This window comes from Acromyrmex echinatior, chromosome 11 (assembly GCF_024713525.1).
Source record: "Acromyrmex echinatior isolate Ae372 chromosome 11, ASM2471352v2, whole genome shotgun sequence".
NCBI lineage: Eukaryota > Metazoa > Arthropoda > Insecta > Hymenoptera > Formicidae > Acromyrmex > Acromyrmex echinatior.
The window spans coordinates 6,091,974-6,114,372 of record NC_141862.1 but is presented as its reverse complement, the minus strand read 5'-3'; the positions used below and the strand labels follow the sequence as shown (position 1 = coordinate 6,114,372).

The 22,399-nt window shown below is 37.1% G+C and overlaps 4 protein-coding genes, 1 long non-coding RNA gene and 2 other non-coding genes across 12 annotated transcripts; 2 read left to right on the top strand and 5 right to left on the bottom strand.

Annotated features, from left to right (window-relative positions):
- Positions 1-65: 65 nt before the first annotated feature.
- On the bottom strand, positions 66-12,087 carry LOC105150367 (frizzled-4). 3 transcript variants are annotated; one of them, XR_015546791.1, is made up of 8 exons: positions 11,885-12,087; positions 11,271-11,514; positions 10,930-11,176; positions 10,529-10,787; positions 4,760-4,953; positions 1,187-2,915; positions 203-299; positions 66-108 (listed from the first exon to the last, which is right to left on the bottom strand). XR_015546791.1 is itself a non-coding variant. In XM_011063391.2 (6 exons), the coding sequence occupies exons 1-6, from the start codon at positions 12,085-12,087 to the stop codon at positions 2,101-2,103; spliced, it is 1,962 nt and encodes a 653-aa protein (XP_011061693.1). In that variant the 3' UTR covers positions 330-2,100. The 3 variants fall into 3 exon arrangements, 1 of the variants encoding a protein (XP_011061693.1); XR_015546792.1 differs by having other exon boundaries at positions 66-105; XM_011063391.2 differs by lacking the exons at positions 66-108; positions 203-299 and having other exon boundaries at positions 330-2,915.
- Positions 12,088-12,190: 103 nt separating this feature from the next.
- On the bottom strand, positions 12,191-15,494 carry LOC105150380 (V-type proton ATPase subunit D). Its single transcript, XM_087411543.1, has 3 exons — positions 14,913-15,494; positions 12,546-14,747; positions 12,191-12,268 (listed from the first exon to the last, which is right to left on the bottom strand). The coding sequence occupies exons 1-2, from the start codon at positions 15,300-15,302 to the stop codon at positions 14,418-14,420; spliced, it is 720 nt and encodes a 239-aa protein (XP_087267669.1). The 5' UTR covers positions 15,303-15,494; the 3' UTR covers positions 12,191-12,268; positions 12,546-14,417.
- LOC147908094 (uncharacterized) lies at positions 12,684-18,253 on the top strand. Its single transcript, XR_015546795.1, has 2 exons — positions 12,684-12,784; positions 18,122-18,253. It is a non-coding gene; the product is annotated as an uncharacterized LOC147908094 (long non-coding RNA).
- Positions 15,475-15,545, top strand: TRNAG-GCC (transfer RNA glycine (anticodon GCC)). The gene has a single exon. It is a non-coding gene; the product is annotated as a tRNA-Gly (tRNA).
- Positions 15,671-15,741, bottom strand: TRNAG-GCC (transfer RNA glycine (anticodon GCC)). Its single transcript has one exon. It is a non-coding gene; the product is annotated as a tRNA-Gly (tRNA).
- On the bottom strand, positions 15,791-17,170 carry LOC105150369 (uncharacterized). Of its 2 annotated transcripts, none has more exons than XM_011063393.2 (4): positions 16,957-17,170; positions 16,778-16,835; positions 16,343-16,466; positions 15,791-16,084 (listed from the first exon to the last, which is right to left on the bottom strand). In XM_011063393.2, the coding sequence occupies exons 1-4, from the start codon at positions 17,069-17,071 to the stop codon at positions 16,025-16,027; spliced, it is 357 nt and encodes a 118-aa protein (XP_011061695.2). In that variant the 5' UTR covers positions 17,072-17,170; the 3' UTR covers positions 15,791-16,024. The 2 variants fall into 2 exon arrangements, with proteins under 2 accessions (XP_011061695.2, XP_087267668.1); XM_087411542.1 differs by having other exon boundaries at positions 16,348-16,466.
- Positions 17,260-21,634, bottom strand: MICU1 (Mitochondrial calcium uptake 1). 3 transcript variants are annotated; one of them, XM_011063396.2, is made up of 12 exons: positions 21,368-21,634; positions 20,964-21,222; positions 20,724-20,871; positions 20,170-20,329; positions 19,410-19,447; positions 19,219-19,333; positions 18,907-19,067; positions 18,625-18,741; positions 18,392-18,516; positions 18,172-18,299; positions 17,895-17,984; positions 17,260-17,709 (listed from the first exon to the last, which is right to left on the bottom strand). In XM_011063396.2, exons 2-12 carry the CDS (start codon positions 21,206-21,208, stop codon positions 17,555-17,557), a joined length of 1,482 nt encoding a protein of 493 aa, XP_011061698.1. In that variant the 5' UTR covers positions 21,209-21,222; positions 21,368-21,634; the 3' UTR covers positions 17,260-17,554. The 3 variants fall into 3 exon arrangements, with proteins under 3 accessions (XP_011061698.1, XP_011061696.1, XP_011061697.1); XM_011063394.2 differs by lacking the exon at positions 20,170-20,329 and adding an exon at positions 19,722-19,884; XM_011063395.2 differs by lacking the exon at positions 20,170-20,329 and adding an exon at positions 19,722-19,881 and having other exon boundaries at positions 21,368-21,633.
- Positions 21,635-22,399: the final 765 nt, after the last annotated feature.

Genomic DNA, 22,399 nt, shown 5'->3' with positions numbered 1-22,399 from the left:
AATCAATTTATTTTTCAAGTGACGAGTAATGTTTTGTCCTTTCGCTTCACTACTAGTTACATAACCTCAATTTTTATCCAATTTCACCGTCTTCGTTTTTTACTTCTACTAAAATAAACACAATAATTTTTTTTCCATTATCTCCTTCAAGATTTTTCAATATAGATATCCATTCTTTTCCATACACACAATATATACATACATAATTTTCTTCAATATTACTCTCGTCTGACTTTCATTTGTCACACTCTCCTTTAACTGCCTTTAACCTTTTCTCTTGCATTCCAACTGAACATAACCTAAAATAAATGGTTAGGAAAGAATCCGTCTTTATTTTTTATATAATTAATTATTTTAATATAAGTACACATATACAACTTTATTACATATCTGTATTATAAATTGTATTAACAATCATTTTAAATAATCTATCATCACACATTAAATCAAATGTTTATTTTTCATATATTCTTTTTTATATAAAATCGAAATTCATTTACAAGCTAGCTGCTAGAGAATTAAGAGAGAGAGAGAGAGAGAAAAGAGTACAAATTAATAATAGAGGAAAATTGCCATTTTATTTCTCTCTTCTAACAATGATTAAAGTCCCTGGTGAAAATTTTTCTCAGAATTTTTCATATAATTTTTTAGAATTTCTATATAATTTTTTAGAATTTCTCTATAATTTTATAACTTTCTCACATTTTTTTATACGAATTGGAACATTTCTCAGAAAATCTACATCTTTTCTCAGAATTTTTCATATATGTTAATTATGAAATATCGTAAGATTTTTAAGATTTTTTTTATAAGTATAATTTCTGATGAAATGTTACAAAATCTAAAAAATTTAAAAATACTTTTTAAAAATTATGGGATGAGAAATTTCAAAATATTTCAGAATTCACTTGTATGAGAAGTTCTGAGAGAAAATGTAAACTTTCTGAATATTTCTAAATATTTTTGAAAAATGTTCCATTCGTATAAAAATTATAAGAAAAATTTTCACCAGAAAGCGATTTGCATGCAAAAATTGCACCATTAGAAATTATACATCACAGAATCAAGGTACGATGTACAATCGTTCTATAATTGCATGCACGGCATTCTATATGTATGTAAGGTATGTATGTTCATGTATATGTTGAAATGGCTCACACACAAACACAAACACACACACACATACACGATTGATCAGGATCACGACGTTGCAAGAGTTCAGGCCCACAGAGTGCAGACTGTTGCAGACGGAGATCGAAACGGACGCACTCTTCTCACCCGGCCTATTTTACGATTCTTTGAGGTTTAAATTTAGCATTCGTTCTCTCGTCCCCCCATGAATATCGAGCGGATAAATTCAATGGTGTATATATGTACAGAAAAGACATCGTGATTGCGCTGTGAGTTATATGTCATGTACAGCAATAATGATACATAAAGTAAAACCAACAAATCTATTATAAATCTCGCAATAAAAAATTAAAGCAAGATTCATTAATGCGCTTGTTATCAAACATAATTACAAATTTATATAATATTATCCTATGACAAGGATAACTTCTATGGGACTTTGGCACGCTATCCTATTTATAAATTGGAAAAATGCTATTATAAATTTATGTACTGTACTATTACTGTACTATTATGGGAAGAAAAAAAAGAGATTCATTAAGTAACAAGGGTCGAATCGACGTGTGTCATTAAAATGCTAAATAACTTGAAATAGATTATTTATGTGCATAGAAAAATGTGATGAGAAAGTTTGACAGGCAAATACAAAAGTATATTATATACTTTGTAGTATATAATTCGTTTCTAATGGGCAGTATTCCTGATTCCGGCAGTCCGAGCTTACACACATTGTAAGATCATTTCGACTACCATCGTATATATCTACAAATGTTATTGTACGTCGTCGCTGACTCTGGATGGAGTTTTAAGACTAACAATAAGTACCTAATACGAGACTTGAACTGATCTCAAGTAAGAGATCAGCTTCGAAATATCGCTTAATGTACAGGGTGTTCATATCGAATTGGGTGTGACGCGACGCGACAAAACTAAGGCACAAAAGAAACAACTAACGTGTTAGTTCAAAGTTCAAACTTGCGTTTCGCTACCGGAATGATAATGTTTCCGGTGTTTCCGATGCTTCTTATTCTTATGGTTCCTATGTGGCAATTGCGAATTGGTTAACGTTGAATGCTGATGCAATAGAGGATGCTGCGGCGGCGTTAGATGAGCGAGATGGTGAATCTGATGAGGTATAGGATTGGCAGCGTTATATTGGCAGGTGTGTACAAGGGGGACGGGATGGCATTTATGCGGAGGTTGTTTGCAGTGCGGCAGCTTGCGGCAAGCATTCGGTACTTCCGGCCACCAGATCCACGCGGCGGCCATCACACCGGCACCGAGGGTCACTACTAATCGTAGGATGAAAACTTGCAACAGAGGACGAGCAGGTACGCGAGGTGCCGTTGACGGTTCCGGTGCTCGGAGCCACGTTTCTCTTCCCCACCATTCATAGAAAGTCGTGCTGGCGAGGCAAATGATCAGGATGGCGTAGAGGCAACCGAATATGCCGACGCGAGTCAATAACTGCTTTTGTCGCCGGTGAATTTCTCCTGGGGATGATTTGCCGGAGATTTCACTTCGCTGCGAACGCAATGGATTCGCGTGGGACGCCGTTAGCGCCGTTAAAACTGCCGCTGCCGCTGCCGCCGCTGCCGTCGATGAAGACGACGATGTTGTCGACATCGACGTCGACGTCGGCGTCACCGTCGGGCGCCGCGGTAATACCAATGTTGCCAAGCCAATTAAAAGGAACGTTGCCCCGAACGACAGATAGACGAATTGCGGCGCCAGCACTAATACCAGAAGGGAATGCGCGTTCTGCTGACCGACGAAACAACTTGCTGCAACAGATAAATCAAAATTAATATCTTTGTGACACTCGCTGCGAATAAGTGTCTTTACGTATATTATATATGTACAATATAATACTACGTACTGATATACGTACGATGTCTCGCCGAACGAAGAAGAGAATCAAATACAAAATTAAGACACATACATATAGCTTTGATTTAGAATTGCAATTGCGGAATGTTTCGTTATTTAATTTAATTGTTGTACGATATAATACAAACGTTTGCGTTTATACGTGTAAAGAAGGTACTTAAAGTAAGTACTCCAAAGTAAGATGATCTTAAATGTAAGAATTAAGAATCGACTATGAATACCGGCCTAATAATAGAAAAGACACTGACATTTTCTTTCATGTGCACATAAAGGCTTCAAGTACTCTTTTGATTCAAGTAACTTTTGGTTCTATATCGATGGACAAGTGACAAGTTGCGAGGCAAGTTTCATTTACGTTGTGAATGTTGCCTGCAGCTAGAAGAGAAACAAACAAAGTAACTTACGACTACTCGAGCTCGTTTTTTTGGATGTACGCGCGAATAACTTGGTAACTTGTCGAAATACAGTCAGTAAATTGACTTGACTGAATATTAAGAAAGTACGTAGATTACGAGACAAATGTTCCTTTCGTGAATTGCGGGCATTCGTATAGATATTGCGCATCTTCAGATGTTGCCCGAAACAAGTATAATCGTTTAAATCTTTAAATAATTTTTTTCAAGCGCATACTCCGATTTAATAATTCACGTAGAGAACGTGAGAGCGTGAAGAATTTTGGTCCTATACTTCTCACGTGCTCTGGGAAAATTTTTTTTATTTCGCGAGGGAGAATGCAACCTGCAGATCCCGATATATATATATATATATATATGTGTGTGTGTACTGACGGAACGCATCGCTGACATTCCTTCCGCGATCCACGAATTAGCTGGATCGACCTAATTTCATTTTTTTTTCTCTCTCCTGCCAACGATCGGAGATTCGAAACAAAGCACAAAGGGAAATATTGAGCGCGAATCACTACGAGAAACTAAATAGATTCAAAGATAATTATATTTCCTAATATTTTTCAGTATAAAGTTAATTATTCATGTATGTGTTGTACTTATTTATATTATCCGTATTTACACATTCAAGGACAAATATAATTGATGGTATGAGAATAATCGAAGGTTGTGTCGCTACGCTCCGAACCGGTCGTTTAATTCGAAGATGCTAATCTCGGCTGGTCGCTCTCGAGCATAACTTATCGAGGAACGTAAATACGAGAGAGCGCGGCGGTGCGTATTAGCATAAAATAGCCTTCTCAACTGGACCACTCGAATTAAGATCGATGAAGGGACTAGATGGCAAGGACAGGTAAAGATAAGAATAGAGAAATGAGTAGGGATAGGGTAAAAAAAAAAAGCAACGATTGGAGACTAAAGGATCCTGAGAATCCCAAATGAATTCGAGGATCCAACTTCCAACTACGCCAATGGCGCAATCTCATAAAACAAACGGTATAACGAGGCGTGGCCGTAAAACCACTCCGGGCATTCTTCTTAGAGGCTGACCAACGTGAGTTTTAATATCGTGCGCCATTGCTTGGCCCCAACCAAGCACTCCAAGCAGTAGGTGCAGTTAAAAGTACATTCGAAAAGTCAACGATGTCTTAATGAACGCGAATGAACGCGAATAAAGACTGAAAGTTGGAAAGGAAAACGTATTGGTTGCGTTGCGTTGGATCGGAATTTGATAAAATTCCTCCTGGAAATGTTCAAGTAGATGTTTAAGTAGATGTCTAACTGGGACTGGGAAGTGGGAGTAGAGTAGAGTGGGACCGAATGGGACTTACCAGTCAACTCGTCGGCGTCGACATCCCTCGTGACCAGTACGGCGATAGTATGCGCAGCGGGAAGGCTCCAGGCTGCGACTGTGGCTATGGTTGAGAATCCCTGCTGCAGTCCGAAACTATCCTCCTTGTAGTTGCCAGCCGTTCTCGTCCATTTTCTGGCCATTATGCACCACCACGCGCATATCACGACCCACCTGCGGTCCAAATCATCGAATACAACATCAAATAGGAATTTTACGCACGTTACTCGCAACAATAATTTCCCATTTATACATAACAGATTAGATCTATTATGATTTTGACAATTAAAATAATTAAAATTAAGTACGTAAAATTTGCAAGTATGCAAAAATAGCAGAGACTGCAAAGTCTGTTGATGGACATGGAATTGTCAATCATCACGTTCCAAAAGCTTCTTCGAATCGATTGTACGATCCTGCGAGTTTGCAACTCGAGTAAATAAAAAGAGGAAGGAAGGAAGGAAGGAAGGAAGGAAGGAAGGAAGGAAGGAAAGAAGGAAGGAAGGAAGGAAGGAAGGAAGGAAGGAAAGAAGGAAGGAAGGAAGAAAGGAAGGAAGAAGTCGAGAGAGCGGCTATAGGCTACTATAAAGACTATAGATGGATAAAAGGTGGAAGGTAGGACTAAGAGCACGTACAACGCGAGAGCGAGATGGAGTGACGCGCGAGGCGGCCGAGCCGAGTAAGTGTTTGCGCCTCGTTTGACCTGTTCGCGCTGCTTTTCGATCTTGTCGAAGAGAAAGAGAGAGAGAGAGAGAGAGAGAGAGAGAGAGAGAGAGAGAGACTCGCGTGATTAATTAGTCGGCTTTTCACCGCAACATGCAACCTCTTGGCTCTCTCGTGCTCTGTCGGCGAGCATAACTGGTTGCCAGGGAGAACGAATTACAGACAGTGTGATCTGTGTGATCTGTATGATAGTGCGATGTGGCCGCGCGCTGCACTGTGCAGTTGCACGTGCGTGCAGTGCAGGACCATGCACGACCATACACGACGCTGCTGGACGCTGCACTGCACTGCGTTGCGTTGCGTTGCGTTGCGTTGCGAAGAGTGCGAGGCTGCGAGGACGAAGAAAGGCACGTTCTCTCTCTCTCTCTCTCTCTCTCTCTCTCTCTCTCTCTCTCTCTCTCTCTCTCTCTCTCTCTCTCTCTTTCTCATGCGCGAGACCAACACGCATGCCGCTGGACCATTGTTCGTTCCAGGCAGTTCCAGGCTCCGAAACGGTTCTCAGCGAGTCGTTGCTCTCATCGAAGCGATTCTTCGCGCGGATATTTATGACGCGCGAGCGCGTCAACGTAATCTTGCCATTTGAAATCGAAATAAGACAATTAGCGACAGATGATACATCTAGAGAATTTGAGATGTATAACAATAAAAAAAAATCTCATATTTATATTTAAAAAGTATAATTTCTTTTTACAAATACATTGAATGTCGAAGCGGTTAGCTACGACGTTCGACGTCGAATTTCGAAAGCCTAGGGTCGATCGTCTCGTAAGGTCTCAACCTTCTCGAGTGTTTGCCGCTACTATACATATCTGGTATCTGGTAGTATTTACTCGGCGAACAACGGTAGCCGTGTCTCTTGGCGCGCATCTACATTAGTAGATCCACAAATCTACCAACAGATATCAGTTCCCTCAGTTCTCGACTCCTCTCGCACCTTTGCCCCAACACATTGGAGATTGTTAACAAAAAAAAACGATTCATCTATTTTAATAAATATATTTTTAGACAATGCTGTATTGCCGTATCGCCGTATCGCCGAAAGATGCCAAATGAAAAAGTTGAAGAGTCGAGAAGATTGAATTTGACATCTCCATTGAAATCGCGTCGCGCGAGACGTATGTACAGCCCAAGTCGAATCTCTGACAATTGTGGAGCGAGGATATTCGACAGATTCGCTAATTCCCTTCCGCGAATTTATTGCGTTTGGAAAAGCAAAAACTCACTCGATGAATTCCGGTCGCGCGGTGATGAATGGAACGACGCGATTGCATTCGAGGAACGTCGATAAAAACTTAAAAACTTAAAAAGGGAAAAGAAAAAAATATCTAAAGGGACAGGTTAACAGTTAGAAAAAGCTAGAGGTGTATAAATATATATAAAAATAAGGAAGAGAGGAAAAGGATGATTTTTCTGAACGTTTCTGGCCTAGCGATAGCGATCGATGCGCAGGCATAAGAATGATTAATAAAGAGTAACGAGCTCGATGTCGTCAAAGTATGCGTAATAAGGCCGATTAGTGTGGCACGAGATTCTCTCTCTCTCTCTCTCTCTCTCTCTCTCTCTTGGTAACTTTGCTGCCACGACGTAGACTGCTACATAGCTGGGTGGTCGACCACTCGCAGTTTCCGTGCAACTCGGACTCCGTCGCGGGAGGAGGGCAGAGAGGAGAGACTACCTAACGACTCGCTAACTAACAAAACAAACAAGAGGTAGCTAGTACCCCTCTCATCTCATCTCGCTGATTATATACCCCGCGGGATCCCTATACACAACGACGCTTCTCTTTCTCTCTCTCTCTCTCTCTCTCTCTCTCTCTCTCTCTCTCACGTTTCTTCCCATTCCCTCGATCGCTTCGTCTCCGTCTTTTTCTCACCCTCTTCGACTTGGTCTTCTCTCACGATCATGAATTCGGAAAAGTTGATGTTACTCTTAATGGACTAATTCACTCGCATGGGAGAATTCGTTTACGTGCGTGATTTACATTCGCAAAATCGATGGGATTCAACTAACTATAAGTTGTACGTATTTGAGAGTAATTGCAAGATAAATGTAAGTGCGAAAATGAATAACTAAACTGTTCGGAAAGAAAAAGATGGAAGAGTCTGTGTCGAAACGCAGTTATAATATACACATACATAGTTTTTGCATTTAATTTTATTATCGCATTTAGTTTTATATGCTGTGTAGTAAAAGTGTATAAAAAGTGTATTTAAAAAATGTAAATGGAATCCTACTTTGACTTTTGATTTGACATTATACGTATATTATAGATGGTCTAAATATAATATTTTACGATACGTCTGAATGAATTTATAAAAAGACGCAGTGAGTTCCGTCTTCCTCGAAATAGAGAATAAATAGACGAATGCGAGACGAGATAACTCTGGAGACTTGTCGGGGCCCGATGGCTCCTCATCGCTGCACTGGCCGCGTTCCTCACTCATCACTCTCATCAGTCTCATCACTGGCGCGTAGAGCTCTTATCTTGGATAAATTATCGAGAAATTCTCGGATCCAGGTCCTTAAGCTTAAGGCCCGGGGAATGCTGGGGATTGGGTCGATTGGGTAGTGGGCACCGAGAGAGAGATGATGGATCAGCTCTTTCCTCGAGCTCTTCTTTCGACTTGTTCTTTTTCCCTCGTTCTTGAGACGGCCGTCAAACTCTTGGAGCAGGGACTTTGGGAGGCAGAGGAGAGGAAAGGAGAGAAAAGAGAGAAACGGAAACACGAAACTGCCGGATTACCTACCTACCTACCTACCTACCTACTATGGGGCCGTACGATCCTTTCTGTCAATGGCGTAGCAACGCCGATTATCGATTCTTTCAGGACAGAATAGATTTCAATAGAGAGAGAGAGAGAGAGAGGGGGGAGGGAGGAGAGAGAGAAAGAGAGAGAGAGAATTGAATCGAATCGTCACTTAAATTTGACAATTTTTGATTTTAAAAAATTATGTGTGTGTGTGTGTGTGTGTGTGTGTGTGCGCGAGCGTGTGTATCTATATTACGACTTTTTAATTTTAACAAAATATTCCATTAGCAATTTAGTTTCACACAACTATCGTAAAAATAGATAATTTAAAGATTGTCAAGTAATTTTTTGTTATCACAAATGCATAAATTCTTACTCGGAGCTCTAATAAAAGCTCTAATGGAATTTAAAAATTGGAGAAATTTCGTAAATGAGTCATAATTTCTCTTTTAAAGAAAGCTCGTTAAAAATCTTGTTGCTTTTCAAGCATAGTAAACTTGACACATGTTGTGGGAATAATGTGAAAAGGGAGGTGGTGGAAAGCGAGAGGAGAGAGGAGAGAAGAGAGAGGAGAGAGGAGAGAGGCGAGACAGGACAATGCATGGCTAGGAGGACCCTATGGGTCCATGGTGCACGGCTTCGTGGCTTCGTGGTTTCGTGTCCGGAGGGCGCGATGTTTATCGGCTCTTTCGATGTAAATTATGGCCATACGCTATAGAGTTCGCTACAGCACGCTGCATGGCGCGCAAAAGTATTCGGGCCCGAGTAGTCCGGGTTCAGGGTCGGATCTTCGCGATTGAGGGGTTTAACCGTGTACTGATTTCTTATTTAAAACTTGCACTCTTCAGTGCAAACTTGTAAAGCCCCGAGTCCGAAACTGTACAAATTGTACGTTTCGAAATTATAGTAAACTAACAATGAGTGCAATATGTGAAATCGATGAAGATTGAAAAACACGTGAAAACAATTTTCAATATTTATAGTTGAATGTTTAAATCAATTTGAAAATTCATGAGATATTATAAGACGATCGATTTTGCGAAACTCGTTTGCACAATTACAACCACAAATGGTATTCATATACTATATGAATCATCTTGTTTTTGTCCGAAGCGTCGTTTCATCCATCTCCCACCTTGCCGTCTCTCTCTCTCTCTCTCTCTCTGCTCTTCTCGCACTTTCTTTTTCCTTCTCAAGCAACTCGCTTTCTCTAAGATGGAATGCCATTGACTCCATGCATATCTGGCAACAAGGTTCCTCTCCGACCCATCTCACATACCGGGTGAACCTCGTTTATCGAGTACTAAAAGTTTTATGAACGCAAAGTACTTATTAAGATTCTGAAAAATATACGTAGATGAAAATCTCAAGACTATATGCGGCATTAGTTTCAAGCAGTTTAAATATTGTGAAAAATCTAAAAATTCTGAAATCAAGTATGCACAAATTTGATAAACATAAAATAAAGAATAATCTTTTCGAAGAATAATTTACAAAGATCTTTTACAAAGATCTTCTCTCTTATCGTGAAACGAATATTGAAATTTCAAATCGTAAAATTACAAATTTTGTAATTTGTAATTAAAAAATACATTTGTCGCATTAAAAAGTACATTTTTTACAAAAGCATACATTGATACGATGAAACTTTCTCGAATTTTTTTTATACAATACATTACACATGACGTATGTATAAATATTGGGATTTTTATCGGAACAAATACATGGGCGAACGGATAATTTTTTGCTCAAGTATGCCACCCGTTAGACGCGTTAAGATGAGCCTCTCAGTATAAACGGGATGAGATGGGATGGGACGAGATGGGAGTCAGAGGCTCGTTAGCGGCACGAGGGGAGTCAACACTGTTGCCAGATTGTTATCCCTACCTCGGCGGACGATACAGTCTCGCCGCAGCAAAGCTGGTCGAGTGCAACAAGCCGCTCTGCAACACCCGACAACTTTGAAACATGTTATACGAGAGTACCATTTGATTCTCGCACCTGTGCGTAATTATAAAATCTAACAATATAGCGATAGAGAAAACTTGTTGAAATACCTTTTTCAACAAGTAAAACGAAATTGCATATACCATCAGCTAAATTACATATACCAACATCCTCTGCGTTGTTTGTAAATTAATATCCAAGTCAGTCTACGATAAATAAAAAGATTTCAAGGAGCGACAATCGCGGTAACCCCCAATCCAATCGATAGTTTACATTCATCAATCATCAATCTTGAAATGATGTATAAAATAAGAAATGTGTAAACTTACCAAACGATCGCTGCGTTTCCAAAATAATAGAGTAGCAGAAAAACGACGGCACAATATGGATTAGCTAGGCCGTCTTGCGTTAGGTACTGTTGCTGCTGTTGCTGCAGTTGCTGTTGTTGCTGGGCCAAGACAGCTTGTTCCTGTGGATGTAACTGAATCGCAGGAGTGCAGGCGACGTTTAGCCGGCCGGCAGCCAATCGAATCACGTAGCCAATTGCGACTGCCGCATGACAAATAGTCAAAAAGACTATTGCACGTTCTGCAAACAATTATTATCCATGTTTTGAAGAATTTAAATACAATGGCGTGAAAAAACGCTAAAACGGCATTCGCAGAATCAGAATCAGAATCAGAATCAGAATCAATCAAACAACTTCGCTTTGCGAAAAAGATTTTCTTACCTGCAGGGCTGGTCAGTATAGGTCGTTTGCGTGGCTTCAATAACGTCAGGATAGCGATCGCGACGGAGACTAAGGACACCGTTACGAATACGGCCATCCAAGCCTCCGCGAGCTTCTTGTCCTTCTGGGACCAAAGGATATCGGCATCGCAAGCAGCGGCGCATCTTCCAGAGCGATTGAGGAAGATGTATAATCCAGACTTGGCGTACCAGGAACAGCCCCAAGGTCCGTTGCTGGTGCTTACCGCCTGGATGATAATACATGTACGTGTAATGTTTAGTCGAGTAACAATTTTTAATATAGATATACATCTTTATAACATATATATTCGCTAAAAAAACCTGAATAGGATTAGCTGGTCCTGGCTCGCCCGGTCCTTCCATGCACATGTGCTGGTGATTGTTTTCCGGTGGAAACTTGGAACAGTTCAATGCGGCGGGCCAGGGAAAACCGAATCCCTGAAGAACCGGGTAACAGCGTGCCCGCACTTGTTCGCACAGACCTCGACAGGGACCTATAGGTGCGGGGACCTTCTCGGTACACATCGGAGCATACACCGAACACAAGAACAGATGCAATTGCGCGCTGCAACAAGTTATTAACAATCAGCTCAAAAGTCAGATCTTTTAACATTCTGCCTCCGTCTTTATTTATTATTCAAAGTTTCAACACATATATTGCGTTTAATAGATAGATATTATTAATTATTAGAAATATTTATCTAATGTGAAATCAGCCGATATATCTAAATATAAATGTAAATAATGTCCAATGTGTGCATCCGTAAAAAAAATTATTTCGTTAAATTATTATTATTATTATTGTTATTATTATCATCCGTTATAAAGCAAAGATTGCTATAAGATTGCAGTTATAAAGAAAACGCTTCTAATAATACAACGTATACTATTCGTACACTATTATAAAAAAAAAAAACGATATGCGTAAAATTTACCTGCATCCGTATTGAATGAGCGGGCTGAACGTTTGTAAGGTAAAATCGGCATCGCCTTGAATCTCGTGACCAACTAGATTCGGCATGACAGTGACATTGTAGCCAAGGCCACGACACATCTCGATTCTGATCGGCTCGCAGGCGCCGTGCGCGCACCATATTGCACGTATCAACGTCAACAACGGCAACAAAATCCAACGCATTTTCCGCGAAAAACCTTTTTCAATAAATATTCCTTATATCGTAAACGTTATTTTACTTTTTCTATCGTACATGGCACATTCGTCATGCTGGAAGTACTGCAACTTTTGGGATATATCTGTCGATCGTGCATCACGCGGTTCCGAATTTCAATCGGAAACTCGAAGAAGAAGCGTAATGGATCTAGAATATGGAAATAGAAGAGAGATAAAATAAATACGTGTGTGTGTATAAAATGAGTTTTACATTAATTGATTTTAATTGAAATTTCTGGTAAGTAAAACAACTGTAAAAACATGAAAATTTAATACAGAAATATATTGAGACAAATGATCTATATTAAAAATATACATAGAAAAACATCAAGAATTAATTAAATTCCAAATTTGATTAAGAGAGCTGTGCTTTTTCACAAAAAATAACAAAGATTTAATTTTATTATTTATTCAATTGGACTCACTTTCTTGTCGTAATTACAATCCTGTCATAGCTTTATTTGAAGAGCCGTCAAATTCAATCTTGACGAATAGTTCAATTAACTTGTTTGCGCGTTAAATGAGATCATCAATTTCAATTGGTGCTTCTCTCCAATGTAGATTCGGTCTTGCTTTTAATTTAATCAAGTTTCAACAACTGAGATCTCAACATGATAACTTGACATCGTACTCTGTCCTTTGCGCAGATTGAACTTGATAAAATGTACGTAGATTTCACACACACATACACACATACACATACACACTTTAATTTAATAATTTAGAAATAAATTTGAAAAATAATTAACTTTACATATATGTATAACGTGAAACGCAGCATCTTATATTGTTTCTTCTCTCAGAAAAGGAACAGTTTGTAAACCATTCACGAGGAACATGCGTACGCATGCATGCACGCACGGCATGCACGGCACGCACGCACGCACGCACGCACACACGCATGCATGCACGCACGCACGCACGCACGCACGCACGTGCGGACACAGCAATGATTAATTAACAATTCACGATCCAGCCGATCCAGTATGTGACGCGCGACACGCGCGCGTTTAAACAATCGTGGAAGTGCGATTTGAATGTAAATGTAGAATCGATCACAATAAAGGCGACCGCAATGACGGAAGACGATAACGCGTGCTACAATGATCCTTCAGACGGATCATTGTGAATTTAATTAATCGGCGAATCAATCGCCGAAGTATAGCCAGGCTGGACGCGCGATCCTCCCTCTTCGAAGCTTTCCGCGCGACTAAACGCTCTTCGCTCGTCGCTCGTCGCTCATCGCTCGTTGCTCGCCCGACCGCCGACGCGACGCGACGCGACGCGACGTGCCGCGTCCGACGCCCACGGATTGCGCCCTAGTGTGACGTGACGTCTGTTTATCCCTCCCCTCCTTTCTACGCTTGTTCGCTTCTTTACAGGGCCTTCTGGCTCTCCTCTGCTCTCCTCTGGTTGCATGGTTCCTCTCTCCATCGGCAGGGAATAGGGATTTCCGTTCCGTCGTGCTCCTATACACACACACACACACACACACACATTCGTATTTCGTATACGCCACTGCGCCTTCTTCTTCGTCTGGCGATCGAGTCCAATCGACTCTGATTATTTCGCGTATTCGGTATGCCGCGCGGAATCATTTTTTATACATCTTTTACACATGCGTATCTTATTTATAAAAGAGAAAAAACGAGAGAGAGAGAGAGAGAGAGAGAGAGAGAGAAAGATTTCTAAATTTGAGCGGTTGAAGAAACGCGCTGCAAATAGCAAGGAAACTCATTCTTACAAGGAAATTATCAATATTAATTGGAGCTTGTATTTAATATAACGTGAAAATTAGGCGCACAATACCTGGGCAAGTTGAAATTTTCGCGTGTGAAAGGAGGAGAGTCATTTCAATGCAGTTGCTACACCTACGAGAGAGAGAGATCTGTCAAGAGTAGATTATTAGGAGAGAGAAAAGAACAGCAGTCACGTTCCCTTTATCATATCCCGATGTTTGACACCATTGTAGTTAATTTAAGATTGGCTTTACGGACTGTATTTTCTTAATTGGTATAATTGGACCTACACAGCTCTGGTACCCTTTTCTCTTACTTTCGCGTTCTTTCGCGCTTTCTCCTTCGTTCAGAGGTTCGGCATTTATCGCAGGGTGACTACTTTCCTTGAGAGTTCGAACAGAGTAAAATAAATTAATTATTAGCACAAAATATATAAAGATAACATTGTCGTGGACATTCGTACCGCTGTATTTTCTTCAAGCGTACTCTCGAATCGTGGATCATTACAATTCTGTTATAATACACACACACACACACACACACACACACACACACGTATTAAAAGAGAAGATCCTCATCCGTGTCGTCTAGTAGGACATTGGCGCTCCGAATGAAATGGTAAGAGGACTGTCGATCACATGATCGCTTCGTTTTCCCCTCTCGTATCTTTTTAAGGCGGTAAAATTCTTCTCGCTCGTACTCATCGAGTTCGGTGATGATGTACGCGAGGGTCCGTTCTAACCGAGGTATAATGATATAGCGAAGAGCGTTTACGCGACGTCTCGTTGTCTTGATTATTCGATCGACGATCCGACAGTTGCGCTGCAATGACGCCAATTCGACCAACAGATCTATCGCCTTTCCATAATTGATCTTCAATCTAGCTACCTGTTGCGAGGTATCGAGATATTTGTATATAGAAACTTGCGGAACATCACCGACGAGCAACAATGTTTACTCAATTGATAAAAGCAAACGGTTAATTGTAGCCAACTTTTCATCATATGGCGCATGCTGTGTATGCATATAATGGTGCTAAATGCACATAATCACTTGTTGACCGCCTCTGGCCAATCCAATAAATTTGAAGGGATCGGCACCACTGCGGAAGGCCTCGTAAATCCATAGTCGAATCCCACCGATCATTTCCTCTCTGGATCGAATCTTGGTTTTGGCCTTGTCGACCGCCTGTAGGACCAGCTCGTTTACTCCACCTGTCGCGTAATTAACTTCGACCAACGAGAAGGCCGCCTCTCTCATAACTTGGCCAAGCTGCGATTTATTCTTGAGTAATTGCAACATAATCTGGCGAAATCGAATTAAGAGACCATCGATCCGTTTCGAAAGCAAATCGCGACCCCTACGGGCGCAGGTCAAACGGCATTTCACATTTGTATGCGAGCTGGATGTCGGGAAAACTGCTAGTCTGTCTACAATCTCCATAACTGTCTGGCATTGAAATTATATTGATCATGGTAAAATTGATGTTCAGTTTTATTGATTTTTTTCATTAAAAAAAAAAAAATATATATATATATATATATGACTTTCAATTTTATCACGTATTTCGAACGTAATGTATTAAGTTTATATGGACACGCGAGTTCACACAGAAGCATCGGTGGTTCAGTGGTAGAATGCTCGCCTGCCACGCGGGCGGCCCGGGTTCGATTCCCGGCCGATGCATAAAATATTTTTTTGTTAATTTTTATTACATAAAAATATTAACGTATGAAACTCAACAATTCGATTTCTCTACTGTCTCGTAAATAATTTCACATTTACATGGACAAAGACAAAAATAAAGATATTGCATCGGCCGGGAATCGAACCCGGGCCGCCCGCGTGGCAGGCGAGCATTCTACCACTGAACCACCGATGCTCATGCTCGGCTCCGCCAAATAGTATTTTCTTATTTCACATATCAACTCTTTTTCTTTCTACAGTTTACTTTCAATCATTTATAATTTACAATTTATAATTAAAAATGTTTAATCTTTCGTGTAATTGTTTAAAACATTTTTTCTTCATATTATTTTAGAATAAATTGTATATAGAAACTATTTCAAATAAGGAATTTTTATCTTATTTAAACATCTTATTTTTATCTTATTAAACAAATCTTCACTATTTTTCTTTATGAATAATTATTAGTCTTTGTAAAGTTAATGATTCAAGTCCCAATACTGTTCGCCGTACTCTCCATTTTTGTTACCCCATTTCACCTAAAAAAAAGTTATGCAATGAATTATAAATAATAAATTACATTTAAACAGATATATTAGTAAATTGATGATTATTCAAGACATTGCTCTCTTTTTAATAGTTTTAATTTACAAAATGATATAAGATATCAAATACAAAATACAAGACGTACATAAGATATAAAATAATTTGACAAGTAAATTATGATGTATATAAAAAAATTACGTATATAAAGAAATAATATACTTGTCTATATGATAATGAAATAAGATAATTACCTTACCGCTAAAACGGTTGTTGTCAAAATCTTTTCGTTCGAATCTTTGTTCCCATTCAGTAGGATTCTCACAGACATAACCAAATTCAAGTTTAAGAGGTGCCAAATGTTCCGAAAATATATCTCTACATGGGATGAACGTTATCAAAATACATTTACAATTTTTTTGTCATTTTACACAAATGTTATATCTTATATCTAATTCACTTTAAACAATCTATAATTCGCGTCAGAATTTATAAGATTCCGAACTACTCATGTGCCGGGTGAAACAAAAGATATTTGAAAAATACACATATACGAATATAAAATGTATTAAAATTCATACATATGTATACGTAAAAATGTATGACATACAAAAATTAGAAATAAAATTCTATCTTGAAAAATTTAATACCAATTACTCATAAATAGATATATAGAAGACTTGACTCACTGAAAGTATTGTCCCATCGACAAAATATCCGATGCTCTTTTCTGTTTTGAGGTCCCTTCTTTATTCACAATTTGTGAATTTATAATCATAATTAAAACAAATTAATATATATGTACGTACATATAATATTGTTATATAAAATGCACACAATTAAATCATAATTTATATATGATATTTACCTGTCAAAGTCATTTCTGTAAGTTTTTCCAATAAATGGGCTGCGACAAAATTTACAAAAAGTAGTATCGTTGCCATTTGTATAAAAAGTAAATTAAAATTATATTTTATCCGCATTGTTGTATCTAATAATATAACTTTAAACTTGCAATCCGTTGTTATCTTATAGAGTGAATGGTAAACTACTGAAGAGAAGGACTATTGAGGAGGTAAACTATTGAATAGGAGAAATTATGGTCTCTGCATCTCACATTTTTTTTCGGATAATATGCTCTATTTAATAAAAGAGTGAAAGTGTACTAACGTAATGCATCATTGACGTAGATTTTATTTTTAACTATCTACCTTCTAGTTTACAAATAATATGCTCTATAATAAATATTACAATAATTGCACACTTGTTTTAAATATTATTATTCTATATTTTGCATAATATTTTATCTCTCTCCCTCCCTCCCTCCCCGCTCTCTCTCTCTCTCTCTCTCTCTCTCTCTCTCTCTCTCTATATATATATATATATATATATATATATGTATATATATGTATATTACAATTAACAACAGATACCTAAAGAAGACCAAGTAGCATTTAAATACTCGATCATTTATCGTACGACAGGAGATTGCTGTTTTTCGCACACTTCATCAAGGATTGAATTAACTTGACAAATCCAGTATCCTTTGGCTTTTCTAGACCGCGCAGTACACGGTTCTTCATCACAGCGACAAATTCTCGATTGCTAAGTTGTCCGTCCACTGTGGAACAAGATCCATCATAAACAATTTAATCATGTTTTAAATACATTTTACATATTTAATACACATTTAAGATACATTTAATGCTATATCATGCTATAACTTGTAAGAAAATTAAGCTTTTCATAGTAGAGTATATATTAAAGTAAATACAGTATTTCTATTATAATAAAAAATCAACTCACTGTTTTCGTCAAAAATCGTATATACCACTTGAATGATATGATCACTTAGATCAACATGTGCTACAGTTTTTGCTACATGTTTTAATGTCGCTGCAACATCATATTGCACTATTATATATCCATAACTAATTAATATAGCAATAAAAATGCTTGATATTCTTAATTATTACCGATTGTTCCATACAATCGATGAACCATAATTATTCTAAATTATTCTATTGTTTCAGAGTTTCAATAAGAATATTTAATCAACCGACAACTCTATTATTTTATATACCTTGATCGATAGATGCGCCAGCTATATGATAAAATGTCAGGGCTGTATCAACATCGTTAATGTTGTTTAAAAAATGGAAAAACTTGAGATATTCTTCTTTGCTGATCCCTTTCGGATCTTCTTTAAAGCTATAAATAATTATGATGTTTAACTATATATAATTAAAAAATTTTAGATTTTATGGCTATAATATATAAAAATTAAATATTTTCACACTCACGTCTTTTTCACTCTCTTCAACATTTTTGCTTTCTTTTTCGCTGGATATCCAGCATAAGCCAACAACAATTCCGTAAAATCTACCTCAGTGATATTGCCATGCTCATCTGGATTTCGTCGTTCGAACTAAGGGGGAAAAAAAACGCACAATAAGTAAATACTATAATAATATGGAATTGATGGCTGTGCATATTATGGCAAGTCTGTAGGATCGATTACTATCGATTACTATACCTCAAGACTTAAAATTTCTCGTTGCAGCTGCTGCTGAAAATCCAAAAATTTCTCGATTGTTAATTTTTGATTCATTTGTGGTCCAAAAAAATATGTTGTTAGCGCAGAATTTACTCCCTAAAATTTCAATAACAAAATGATTAAGATTTTGTTTATTCAATTAAGTCTGATTGTGCTTACATATATATGATTGTGCTTTATATATAATATATTTCAAATTAATAAACATTTAACATTTATTGTTCACGATGATATACAACAAAACTAGATAAATATTATAACCTTAAATGTATTTCCTGTAGTCGCGTGATCACGATGTCGAGTACCTATACTAGTTTGTTGTCGTATTAATGTAGCTACTTTTCCAAACTCTTCGGAATCGACATCACCATCTCCATTGAAATCAAACATTCTAAAGGCGATTTCAAAGTGACGTCTAGAAGCTGTAAAACAGGTTTGAATATCATTGAAACTTGATGTTCCTATCATGCAATATGAAAAGTTCAATTGATACATTCGAACGAAAGTGTATTTTAAACTACATTGCAAACATTTTTTATATATAATTAAAAATTGACAAAATAAACGACTTACTTGACAATACAGTCAATAAAAAGATATAATCTGAAAAAGTAATAAGGCCTGCACTGCCTAGTTTGTAGAAGATGCTATCTTCGTCCAATTCTAATTCTAATTTAGTGTGAATATTCTAAATAGGAAAGGAAACATTTCTATAAAAAAATATCCTTTGATTGAGTATTTTTTATTGAATTTCATTTATGTACCTTTGGATCGTAACGTTTGTACTGATCTAGTCCAAGACCTGAAAATTAATGTAATTCTTACTATTACATTTTTTAATATACTGTCTTATATGAGAGATAGAGATAGATCTGATGTATAATCTTGAAAAAAATATAATAATATATATTAAATATAAATTGTAACTTTTAAAAATGTTAATTGTTTTGCACGTGCAGAAAAACTGTATCACAAGGAATCAGTCAAGCACCTCACAGTTAATTAAAAAAATTGTATTTAATAATGTTTCATTTAAAGGTGAGGAAAGTTGTATAGAGAAGGGGAAATGGGATTACCATCGGGCTGTTTCACACCAGGTGTCATCGATCTTAAAAAGTCATCTGGCGTCATAAATACTTCGTGTATATCATTGCTTGTGACTTGAAGAGTTGCAAAGTAACGGAATACTTTGTCTGGCGTTGAATAATGCCTCATACGATTTTCATATTCTATTATCTGCTTATAAAACAATTAATAGATAGTCGCGAGCTTTTAAATTAATTAATGCGCAAAATTATCAACTTTTAATTTTAGGAAATACTTATACGACATTATCCATATTCGATTTTGGCGATCAATAGTTTATACAAGATATTAGATAAGAAATTAGTATGGAAATGTTTTAGTTAGCAGAGCGAAGCAGGTAAGTTGTTACTACGATTTATTGTAAATAATTGTAAACAAAAAAATACAATTCCAGAATTATGTTTTAGCACCAATACAATAAAATTTTGAAAGTCCTACCAACTGGTTGCTGCATATTTGGTGTGATAGCTCGGAGAAAATCATCAGGTGTCATATAGATTTCAATACCTTCTAAATTAATTACTTTCACAGTCGCGAAGTAACGAAAGATTTTATCTGGCGTCGAATATGCTCTAATCCTATTCTCATACTCTATTATCTGTAAAAACACTTGAGCCTGCATCGTTCTGCATAGACATATACTAGTGCAAGTAAAAGTACTAAATAGTAAAATCTATAGTACTATTTTAACACAGAGAAAAATAATTATTTTACATATTTTATATATGCATATATATCTCCTTCTTTATTTTACTATGTATTAGGTGTTGGAATTAATTCGTAGCGTTTTACAAGTGATGGGAAGTACTTTCATTAATGTATTTTTTAATGCTCATGTGAAATAAATAACATTCTTTCATTAAAAAACGCTACGAATTAATTCCAACACCTAATAATTAATCTCAGTAATCTTGGTAATCTACTCTCAAGACAATCTTGAAAAATTACGTATACACATATATTACTATGGCTAATGCAAATCTTTAATAAACCTTTCTATCGCGAAATCCAATTTTCTGTTTTTTGTTCTTCTTCCTCTTTTGTACATCCTGTTCTATATTTTCCACGTTTTCATTATTCTGAGTCTCTTCCGAGTCCAAGATACTAGCAGCATCTACTTTAGGTATTACATTAAACATGCTGTAAAATATAGAATATAGAACAATTGGTATGTTGAATGATATATTTAATGTATTCGCATCATTTGATTACAATTAATATTATTCACTTACCGTTGCCAATCAAAAGTTATAGTTATAAACATACCAATGTAGCAAAGTACAATTGGGAGATAGGAGATAAAGCGAGATTTTCTTTTAGTATGACCAAAATTTCTAAAATTACGAGTTTGAGTGTATTCATATATATTTTTTCGACAATTTTTCTGTAATTCTACAAGATAGAACGTATCAACGGTTGCAAAAAGTTTCCGTTGTAAACACTGTCGAAATACAGATGTGCTTCTGCTGAATAACATTGTTTACAACCACACTGAAAAATTCAAAATGTTCATTATTAATTAATTTAAAGAATTACTAATATTATTTTAGATGACTTGCAGTCAATAAAGAATGTACGAAAATGTACATGTAAGTTTATCTAATATATATATATATATATATATATATGTACATACCTATTTCATTAAAGACGGATTGTTCCACTTTTCGGTAAACTTGGGCTCACTGTCTTACTCTCGTAACTCTTTTATGCTCTTACGCTTTTATTATTTTGTTTATTTTATAGATAAATTATTATCACATAGTGATACTTTCATCCGCAAAGATAGAACAACCATAATAATATTAATAATACAATATTACGAATATATGAAATTCGAGCATAGAAAGAATTGGAAAGAAAACGGCTTTATTGGCCTCTATATCAACAAAACGTACTACATAGCAACATTCGTGAAATTTCTCAGTGGGTAATATGCCATGTGATATCAATAACTGTTTTATCGTCAATTCCGTCACCGACGGATCATAGAAAAATACCTGAGAGGGGCCATGCCGGCCTTTTTCCTGTTACCATCGAAATGGCTCGTATGGGTGACACTACCGTCAGTATATTCGATATATGTACAGAGAGAAACTTGAGAGAGGACATGTGGCCCAAAATTAGAGCACTATAATATAGGTATTTGCATCCGCCATTTTTAGTTCTTTCCCCACTCTTTATTTTCTCTTCAGTCTTCTCAATTAATTTAGCAACGGAGCGAAGAGAGAGAGAGAGAGAGAGGGAGGGGGGAGCTTCGCACAATAAAAGGAACAGGAAACGAAAACAGAAAATAAGAATTTCAATCTATCAGAAATAATATATTGTGGAATACATAGTTTTTGATAAGTTGAAATTCGTATTCTCTGTTCTCTGTTCCCTATATTTTTTATTGTGCGGAGCCCCAGAGAAAGAGAGAGAGAGAGAGAGAGAGAGAGAGAGAGAGAGAGAGAGAGAGAGAGAGAGAGCAAAGGAGGAAAGGAGCAAGAAAGTGAGAAAAAGACTAAAAATGGTGGATGCGAATACTCATATTATAGTGCATTATCAAAATCTGTAACATTTTGCGGTTATAGGTTTTGGTCCGTCATGTCCTGTCTCAAGTTTCTCTCTGGTATGTATGTATTTGAGAGTGTACATTCCGACTTTTTTCATATATCGAACCTCGTAG